This window comes from Varanus komodoensis, unplaced genomic scaffold, assembly GCF_004798865.1.
Source record: "Varanus komodoensis strain SLA01 unplaced genomic scaffold, ASM479886v1 scaffold4, whole genome shotgun sequence".
Classification (NCBI taxonomy): domain Eukaryota; kingdom Metazoa; phylum Chordata; class Lepidosauria; order Squamata; family Varanidae; genus Varanus; species Varanus komodoensis.
The window spans coordinates 8,165,231-8,175,732 of NW_025335941.1; the positions used below are offsets into that span (position 1 = coordinate 8,165,231).

Below are 10,502 nucleotides of genomic sequence, written 5' to 3' on the forward strand. Positions count from 1 at the left end.
AACTATAGGTTTTAATTTGCAGCCGGAATGAATTCGGTTTTTAATTTGTATAATTTGTATTTTTTGTACTATGTTTATTTATGTAAGCCGTTCCAAGGCGTTAAGCATTGGGACGGCATACAAAAACTCTAAATAAGTAAGTAAGTAAGAAAGAAAGACAGACATCAGAAAAAAATCCTGACTGTTAGAGCAGTACAACAATGGATCCAATGATGTAGGGGGCTTGTAGGTTCTCCCATACTGGAGAAATTCAAGATGCATCTGGACAGTCATCTGAGGGGGATGGTTTAATTAGGTGTCCTCCACTTAGCAGGGGGTTGGACACGATGGCCTTCTGGCCCATTCCAAATCTACTATTCTATGATTCTAAGCCTTAAGATTCTAAGGAATGCAATGCTTCAGCTGTGTGGAGCTTAAAAGTTAATAACCAATACCTTAAGTTGAGCTTTGAAACAAACTTTTAACCAATACAGATCAGAGCCAAAGGATCAGTTACCACTCAGGGGTCAGTCATGTTCTATGTATCTCTCTATCATCAAGGAGACAGTTGCATTTTGTACCAGTGCAAGCATGTAGACTGGTTTCAGGACCAGGTGCATGTAAAGCACATTACAGGAATCAAAATGAGAGCTACCAATCCATCTTTCTGCATCTTTGAGTACAACTGAAAATTCTTTAGATACTACTTCCAAAATTTACCTAATGGCTTTTATTCCCTTGTTTCACTCAAAATTTCTATATTAAACATTTTAATTAGCTAGTTAAGTGGATTTAAGTGGTTAAAGTGCCTTACTTACCAACCGTAAGATTCGCTAGTTGTGGTGGAAGATCTGTTGTCACCAGGCGGTGGCGAAGAATCTGGTTTAACTGATGGAGCGTTGTCTGTTTCTCAGTTTTTGTTATTGGATCAGGAGGAATTATTTTATCCTGTCAAGTTATGCATATGCTAATTTAAGTTATTCTGAAATACATTCACGTATTCACTCAACGTGTATTACCTCCATATTACAGGTCTATATTGGTCAGGATTCAAAGAGCTCAGGCAAAAAATTTACATGGAATTACTGAAAAGCTAAACTTCCTGATATCTCAAACTACTTTTACAACTGAAGATACAAAGCCTCTGGAGTTCAGTGGAAAATATTGCAATATATCACACATGCCCCACATAAGCCATTTTTAAGCGCCAGTGAGTGCTGCAGTTGGAACACATGCCTTTTTACAGTACAACACTCAAGGTATTCACTGAACAGTTGCTAAAGTACACAAAACTTGAAATTTGCTGAACTGGAAAGAAGCAAACCGCTTGATGGAAGTCTAATTGCCAGGGATTCCTTTACTTGAAGTAAGCACACAAGAAACACTATTGTGTAATGGTTACATAATGCTGGGCTGGGCTCCAGGAGATCCATGTTCTGATCCCTACATGGCCACAAAGCTCACTGGGTGATTTTGGGCCAGCCTAACCCACCTCACGGGGTTGTTGTGAGGATAAGACTGAGAGGATGGGGTTAAGTGAGTCACCTTGAGTTCCTTAAATTTTAGTCATCAGAAAGGTAGCAACAAGGGTAATGATTATAACTTTTTAAAAGTATAATTTTCAAAAATGCTAATAATTTCCCACAATTTGAACCTAAGAGCTATGCTGGATCAGACCAAAAGTCCATCTATCCCAGCATTCTGCTCCTACAGTGACCAACCAGCTTTTGGGAAACTCACAAGTAGGAAATGACTGCAATAACAGACTTCCATTCATTGATTTATAACATTTTTATCCTGCCTTTTTTTCTTTTGCAATTTGTCCAAGGTGTCTTAGTCCTCCACCTCTCCACTTTATTCTCATAACAACTCTGTGAGACTAGGTTGGCCTGAGAATCAGCGACTGGCCCAAAGACACCCAGGTGAGTGGGGGCCAAAACCTGGTGGTTCCCAGTATAGCACACTGGCTTTCTATTCATGTTCAGCAACTGGCGCACACTATCATACTGCTTCTGTCTTTGGAGGTAGCCTATAGTCAGCAGGACAAGTAGCCACCGACAGTCTTATCCTCCATGAATTTTCTAAATTCCCCTTCTAAAGCCATGCAACTTGGTAGTCAACATTACATCATATGGGAATGAATTCGATATTTTAGCTATAAACTGAACAAAGTACTTCCTTTTATCTTTCCCAAATCAGCCACCATTCAGGTTCATTCAGGATATAATCTTAAATAATAAAGAACTCAAAACAGGAACTTTAAAGAAATATGCAAAAGGTCTGAAACAAAATACTTGGTATTTATTAAAATTAATATGATTTTCTTTGATCTAGTCTGATGAAAAATGCTGAAGGGTCAGACTAGATGGCCCAGGAGACCCCTTCTGACTTGCTCGGTTTCTATATTTCTATATTATTTTGCATGCAGTTTTGTGTTGGCTTAATATACATAGTATGGATTTTCATAGCTGATGGTGGTATGAGGCTAAGAAAACTATGAGATAGACTGTGACAGACATTTAACTATACTATAGAGCTATTTACCCGTATACATGTTGGCAGTCGTGGATATGACCCAGTTGTCAGAACATCAATAGCATATGGGATAGCAAAGCTAGGCAAACGAGCATGTACTAAAGCATCCCTGGCTAGAGAGGCTAAACGATCAGCAGTGTCAACAAACAGAATTGCTTGCTGATCTAAAAAGCTCGATATCATCTGTAAAAACAAAAAAGATAAAAATTAATCCCTTTCTAATTCTTCATACCCAAGTCATTCCTAAATTACTGTGTAAAATGCAAATTATTTAGATACCTCCTATTCTATAAGGCTTTAGTGAAACAAATAATGTAGCTTGTATATGAAAATAGACTGTTAAGGAGAAAGCGGTGTTTTCCAAAATATGTAAGAATCATTACAAATTATACAGGGAATTTTAGTTAGACACATCTGCCAAAAGGACAAGAGCATGCATTTGAGAGATAATATGGGAATTATCATTCTGGAAGTAATGTAAAAAGGAAATCAAGCAAAGAAGAAACTCAAGGAGCAAGGGAACACATGCTTTGCAAATCTATAGTTATGTGGTGCTTTTGTGATATGGCCTGTCTAAGACAACACCTTTGCATGTATGAACTGGCTTATCCAAGAAGCAGGGAAGCTATACAACTGAAGAAGATGTCAGGTCCATTGCTCAGACTACCAAAGAAAAGGTCAAGCCAGAACAATGGAGAATACCGTACTAAAGAAACCCTGACCTGCTTCAAAAGGGAAGAAACCCATCCCAGGCAGAAGTAGCTGAAGTGCTTTCAGGGTATTAAGAGAATCCAGTGAGAACTGGACAAAGTGAGGGAAGAAAAGAGAAGAAAATTTAAGAGAATCAGGTAATAGGGTAAAGATTAGACCTAAGCAGCTGAGGACAGAAAGAAACATCTGACTAGGCCAATTACTTTTGAGTTATAAGTTTTAAAAAACGTTGTATTTTGTATTATTGCCCATTGTTCATGATTACATTGTTTTTGTATTTTTGCATGTCACCATTTGCTACAAATTTACATAATGTTGTCCTGAGACTGTTTGCAGGACATGACAACCTACTGTAGTTATTTAATCCAAGAGCACATGCAGCTGCCATTTAAAATGTGCAACCCCTGCTCAGGGACTGTTGTCATGAGATCTTAGTAAGTATGGAACAGATGTTGACTTACATGAGGGTAGCTTAACCCTTGCAGATCCCCTCATTCTCTGAGTTTGCATAACATGAGTTGCCAAGTGGTGGGTCACACATTCAACCTGATGCTTGCCACAGGTAGTGCATCACAGGTTAAATGATGATCCGAACAGTCAGCATTTTGTTCCACAGTGCCCTGATCTGGATGACATAGTAGCCCATCATTGGTTAATTAAGCCTCAAGGAGCTGCAGTATGAGCAGGCAGCATTATGGCTATGCAAAACCCCATAAGGGATTGTTACGCTGTGTGAACACAGCTGGCTAAACAACCCTCACAACCCCTGATATTCCACAAGTTTTGCCATTTTCTATTTTACATTACTTTGAAACTATTCATTGGACTACACCTCCTGAAAACTAAAGATTTTGCTTGGTTTCTATGTTAAACAACAAAATAATTTCAGGCAGGTTAAAAAAATAGTCTTGGCCTCCTAAACAGCCTTTTGGCTATTGGGTGGTATAGAAATGAAATGAAGAAATAATAGCTGTAGTAGGCAAAAGTTTTCCAAAGGTAAATTATTCATTATATCCCAAAGAAATCAAGAATTTAATTTTTTTTACTTACAATATTTTAAAATTAATGACCATGAATTTGCAACATATAACTGGTCTCTCATTTATCTTAGCTGGATAGACTACAACTACTTTCCAGCTTATAGTAATTTCACCTGGGAACATATAAATGATTTCAAACTTACCGCACATTTTTCAACCTTTCCAGCATTATTTGCCCATTTTACTAAAGCTAATAATCGGACAAACAGCTGCCGTGTGCGACTTGCAAACTGCACGATTTCAATTTTTCTGTAAAGAAACAAATTGCCTTTAGAAAATCTGTACTTCAATTATTTTGAAAGAACTAGTATAGGCAAGATTGGAATCAGATATGACAAATGTTATTTCAGGCTCATATTTTGATACTGGACTTCAGATATACACAGACCTCATATGCATTCATACAGATATTCAGCATTGTGTTATGTTGACAATGAAGTTACAGTAAGAGAAAGCTGCTTCTAATTGTTTTATTCTAATTGTTTGATTTTTAAAAACAAAGTTTTACTACTCCCCAGCAGGCATCCTTTATGGATAGAAACTGAAATAGTTGGTCATCTGGTTCCACACACAGGCAGAAAAACATAACTCTAGTCTCTTTCTAAAAAAGAGAAAGAAACTTAAGACACACTGAGCTCATTCATACAGCACAATGACCTACCCTGGTGCATTAACTAATGGTGGGCTGGTTGTTGTATGAACAACCTATGAGGCATCCAACAGACACCATGGATGGCCTCCTCCCTCCTAAGGCAGAACTAGCATGTCTCCCCTGTCCATCATAATAAACATGATGAACCTTTTCCACATCCCTGCCAACGACTCTAAGTGCTTGGGAAAGTGCAGAAGTGCTTCTCACTCTTTTTGTGGGGGAAAAGGAGTTTTGACATTTCAAAGGTAGCTGTCAAAATTGTGGGCCTTTAAAGGGGGGGGGGGCACTGACAGGAACACAGAGCTGCAGAAAAACTAGTGGGGGAGGGGGAAGAGAGTTTTGCACTTTCCTGAGTACTAGCACCATATGAAAAAGGACAAATTATGCCACATCCTGAAGATTATCAGGATGCAGCGAGGGGATCCTTTAAAGGGAGACTAGTATCTCAGTAAGTAAAAAGGAGGGAAGGGGAAAATCAGCTTACAATTACAGCACATTGACTGTCACATGAACATTTGTGGCTTATGGCTGACAGTGGTCAGTGCCAAGGCATGTTTGAGAGGAGTGGCAAGGGCTTTTTTCTGCTTTTGCCAAATGAGTCAGTAGCTGATCCATGATACCCACACTAGGGCTAGTCACATGGGTTAGGATAACACAACAACCATAAAAACAAGGTAAGAGCTGTCAGAGTAGCTTGTTGGCGTCAAACAAGTCACCCTTTGAGAATTAGTCTGTCTTTGCAAGACATGAGAAACCATGTCTCAATTCACAAGCCAAGATGTATTGTTACATTGTACAAACACAGTCATTAACAAACTAGTTTCCAAGGATATCTACTCTACATATAATCCAACTGGGTTGTGAATCAAACAGCGGACCAAGTAGTTATTGCCACCTTATTCTTCAACACAGATTCACAGATAAGTCCAATCATCTAATGTTTTATTTTTAAACAACAGGCAAAACAGCCTACAAAGATCTACGTCTTGTAGAAAGCATGACACTAGAATCCACGACTTTCTGTTGGTTTTGACTTGCCAAGTTTTATGAAAGACCAGTAATGATTGAAAAAGCTAGGCTTAAACTCCAAGAAGACAAGCATATTGAACACATCATCCTTACTTTTACACTTGCTATGCCCTTCTCTCTGATCTGTTCCTTGTGCACAAACACTATTAATGCTCCTTGTGATGCACAACTAAACTCTTGTAGGGTAAGGCTACAAGACAAGCCATTCTCAGCTTTTCAACCAACTCTCTGGAAGCCTTCCTTGCCACTTCATTATTCGCACAAAGTAAATGTCTTTTTCTCATGTCTTTGAAATGGTATAGACTTCAAGCTTTTGTCTTTTACTTTACTGACACAGCTGCTCGGTCTGAGCTATTTAATTTCACTGAATGTAAATTGCCTTGACTTTGTTATAAATTTTGGAAAAATAAATTGTTATAAAGATATTCTCATTCTGTTATGCAATCTGCAAAATCAATAGCTAGTCAATTTCTCTACTGTATTCAATTCTCGATGGCAGACAGCTATGCTAGTTAATTAAAACATGCCCTACAGCAGTTGTATTAAAAAGCAGGGAACCCACTTTAAAACAGTTACACTTAATGACTTGCATTCACAGTGACATAGCACACTTTATTATAGAAGTTTAGTTTCAGGATATTATAGATTGTTTGGTTCTCTACCAATGAATTCCAGCTGTATCAGTCTAATGGGGGCTTTGACTCAAAGCAGCACATTCTAATTATGCTCATGAAAGTCTTACCAACTGTTAAATACACACAATAGGTCAGAATGGAAACAGAAAATGGAAACAGAATGCATATACCTGACTTGTTAGGAATATGACAGGTTGAAGACAGATGTACATATGACAGATGTACAAAATTTAGGATTTGTTCAGTAAGAAGTTAAAGTTTTCAGCCTAATACCACTGGTATTTTTTTCAGAAGTCCAATTACGCTTACTTCCAAGTCTCCATAGAACTACAGCCTCAAAGGGACCCAAACTTCGTACCACATTGGGCTTCTCTGCATGACATGGCAGCCCACCATGTGGCTGCTCTTTTGAATGTGCAAAACCCACTTGCAGGTTTGTCATGTCGTGTGAACTCAGCAAGAGTGGGTAATGCAAGGACTAAACAATCTTCACATTATCCATTGTCTGTTTTAACTTTAAAAATGCCAACTGCCGATATCACCGAATTATAGTCCTCATCCTTTTACAGCAAGTTCTCCAAAACTGCAAATGAGCATGCATAGAGACAACTATGGCATGGTGCTAGCTGTTGCGAGGCATGGTTCTCCTCCTCATTAAATATGTGGCCCGAGAGTTTCTTTTCACAAGGCTTTATTGTCACACACCCCCATTGTTGCACATCTTTGCATTTACCTAAAGTGAAGTGTTGAGCCCTCTTTAACACCTCTCAGTCTCCACCCCATTTATATCCCTTTCTCCTCCATCAACCCAGAGGTGGGGCGCTGATACCTCACCTGCCAGAGCTCTTCCCATTGCTTCATGAACTGACTCTCCTGCCTGTGTTGTCTGCTAGCAACCGGCATCACCTCTTCAGCAGGAGGGACCTCTATATCTGACAGACCGCTCCATTACTGGTATATAACCTGGCCAGATCCCAAGTCCTCCCCCTGATTACTGAGGGGTGGGGTGGAAGGAAAGTTTAAAACTATTTTTTTTTATTACATGTAAAGCAGTCAAGCAGGTTTTGAGGTTCAATCTATACATGCAAAAAAGTGAAGGAACATAATTCTATAACAGAAGAGCAAAGCAGTATAACTTCATTCCTTTTAATTCAGGTAAACCTAATAAAAGAAATCACTGTATCCAATTATTTTGCAGAGGGTCTACACTTCATAAACTTAACTGAAATAATTTTAAATCCGCCTCACTTGTCATTACTCACCTTTCCATATCAGTTTTTCTTGGCAGTCTGTGGGAGGTTGTTGTTGTTTAGAAAGAAAGAACAAAATATAATGTTATGACAGACTTCAAAACTTTAAAATATTAACTACATGAACTTTCACTTTTTATTTCCCCTCACTTGCACATCATGAACTACATCTACTATGCATTTAAGCACCAATGTATTTTAGCTTTCTATTTTGCTGCTTGCTATTTTAAGTTTGTCTTCTTCAAAGTTAAGAGTTAAATACATTCATGATTAACTTTTAAACAGCAATTTTACAGCTGATTTCAACATATATTTGGAGAGAACAGAATCCTAAACTGCAACAGCTATGATTCCCAAACTAGTTAAGCCAGTGAAAACAGATTCTGAATCTGTTTAACCTCAATGAAACAATAGGGAATATGACTGGAGTTCTGATTTGGACATATTATGGCATCTTAGAAATGAATTGCTTTCTTCTCTAATTAGCTTTCATTGGCAAAGAACTACTGTCAGCTTCTGTTAATAAGATACTCATAGCACCATCCAATGGGATTACCTATCATCTTCTGGAATCAGAGGATTACAGGCATCTACTGGAGGGCAGGAGTACAGATGCAGGGAGCACTGTCCAAAACACTTAGACAACTGAAACTATAGATTTGCTCTCTAAGTGTTTTATACATGCTCACACGGAAAGGAGATACAGGTGTTAAGAGGATTCCTCACAGAATGGCAGCTCCTTGTTCTCCACCTATCCTCAGAGTGCCCCCACAACAGTCTCTGAGGTTAATCCTGCAACTTCAGAGCCACAACCAGTGTGGAAAGAACTGCACTGTGAAAAAATGGATGCTCTGAATTCAGAGTTCCAACTCCAACCTCAGAGTACTTCTCTAAGGTTGGAGCTGAGTCTCCAATTCACCCCATAGCCATTTAGACAGCATACTTACATATTATAAATTTCTAATCCAACCCATCTCCACTTGTATAGCTATTCCAAAAAAATATTTTTTTAGGCCACACAAACACACACCACCAACAAGTTGTCCTTTCCTTTCAAATTCTGAAGTTGTTGTGATTCTTTACAGTGCTTTGTACTACTATTGCAGAGAACACTACCTAATTTGCTATTGTGCACAAATTATGTATTACTGAGACCCAGGCATGACTGGAAATGCTTTAAAGAGCTCCTAGCAAAGTTGTCAGCATGTATGTTGCCACAAGTATTCCATTTTTAATGTAAGAGATTGTTTCAAAGCCCAAACACAAACTTTTGAAGTATACACTTCCATTTTTAAAACAACCAGAATATCAGAAAAGCATTTGCTGTCAGTACAGGGTGCATTGTTTCAATGTATTCAAGTCACTGCAACCCAGTCACATGTGATGCTTCTACCAACACTTGTCCAAGAAGGACAGATTAACCTAGAATGGACCACAGATTTCCTATCTCTCACAGTGAAAAAGCACCCAATTAAGAGCATAGTAACTTTCCAGTTGTACCCTAACTCCATATTTTTGATCAAATAATCAAGTATTTTATTTTCTGACTTAACATAGACAAAATAGGTTCATTTCACACTACAATGAAGTAAGGGCAACAAACTCCACAGAAAGCAGGACTTAACACCAGCTCCCTAATAACTGCACTTGTACAAACTCCATGTTGTAAAACAACATTTTAACTCATTCATGCTTTAAGTTTTGGACTGTGCTTTTAAATCTTTGGCAGATACCTAAAAGCCTCAGTAGATGAACCGATTTCCAGGATACTGATCATACCAGAAGGTGAGGCTTCCATACCACCACCAGCAACTTGTTGTTTTCATGACATTTAACATGTCGTAAGAAGTGCGGGTAGCAGGCAAGCGGGTCCGAAACAAACTGCTTAACAGTGCCGTCTCAGAGCGTGGGGGGCTGATATCTGGGGGGGAAAGGGAGTGAAGCAGCACAAGGCGTCTGGCACTCACAGATCAGCGAGGACGGTGAGCTCCGCGTACGTGCGATGCAGCAGAAAGTCGATGAGCGTGCTGAGTCGGTAGCCCGGACTGGCGGCCGCTGCCGCCGTCCCGGGAGGCGGTGGAGCAGGGGCCGAGGCGGGCCCACCCCCAGCCGGGACCAGCTGGTGGCTTTCCAGTTGCACCGGCGCCATCGTAGCACTGGCAAAAACAAAAAGGAGCCAGCCGACCACAGCGAACCGTCAAAGCGCTTTCCCTACTCTAGCGGCGCCCCCACGGGCGACAGTAGGAAAATAAGGAACGAGGGGGAGAAAAAGCAGCAGGAGCAGCAGCGCTCACAACGCACTTCTTCGCCCTGCGAGCGCCATCACGGCTGAGGCTGTCACCGTCGCCATTGCTGGGTCGCACACTGTGCCGGAAGTGACACACAGAAAAGCGACGGACCAGAAAGGAAACTCTTCCGGTAGCCAATGGCGATTGTAGATTCTCCGCCTTCCCCCCTTTATCTGCTAGACGTGTGATTATTTATAGGCAGACTCGAACTTCTGGGTTCCGCGGAATGCTGGTTTTTGGCCTTCCCGGCAGAGGAAGTGAAACTGTTCATTGAAAACAATGAAGAAATCCCGGATTTTAGCATGGCTGTGATGGGACAGCAGTTTGACCATCAAGAGAAGAGCAGTTTTTGTTCGAGCTGAGATACTACTGTGAGACCGAGA

At 40.0% G+C, this 10,502-nt stretch overlaps 1 protein-coding gene across 4 annotated transcripts in view; it reads right to left on the minus strand.

Moving 5' to 3' along the window:
- Nucleotides 1-10,193, minus strand: part of MED14 (mediator complex subunit 14) — a 45,020-nt gene extending 34,827 nt beyond the window's left edge. For 3 of the 4 annotated variants that reach the window (XR_006415855.1, XR_006415854.1, XM_044441754.1), the window contains exons 1-5: nucleotides 9,799-10,193; nucleotides 7,844-7,870; nucleotides 4,409-4,514; nucleotides 2,524-2,697; nucleotides 798-927 (exon numbers count right to left, since the gene is read on the minus strand). Coding sequence is in view for 2 of the 4 variants with exons in the window: in XM_044441754.1 (XP_044297689.1) it covers nucleotides 798-927; nucleotides 2,524-2,697; nucleotides 4,409-4,514; nucleotides 7,844-7,870; nucleotides 9,799-9,980 (619 nt within the window). In the remaining 2 variants the exon portion in view is untranslated. Of the gene's footprint in view, nucleotides 1-797; nucleotides 928-2,523; nucleotides 2,698-4,408; nucleotides 4,515-7,843; nucleotides 7,871-9,564; nucleotides 9,668-9,798 lie in introns of those variants that run through there. The other variant, XM_044441755.1, reaches the window with a different exon arrangement.
- Between the last annotated feature and the right edge of the window lie 309 nt (nucleotides 10,194-10,502).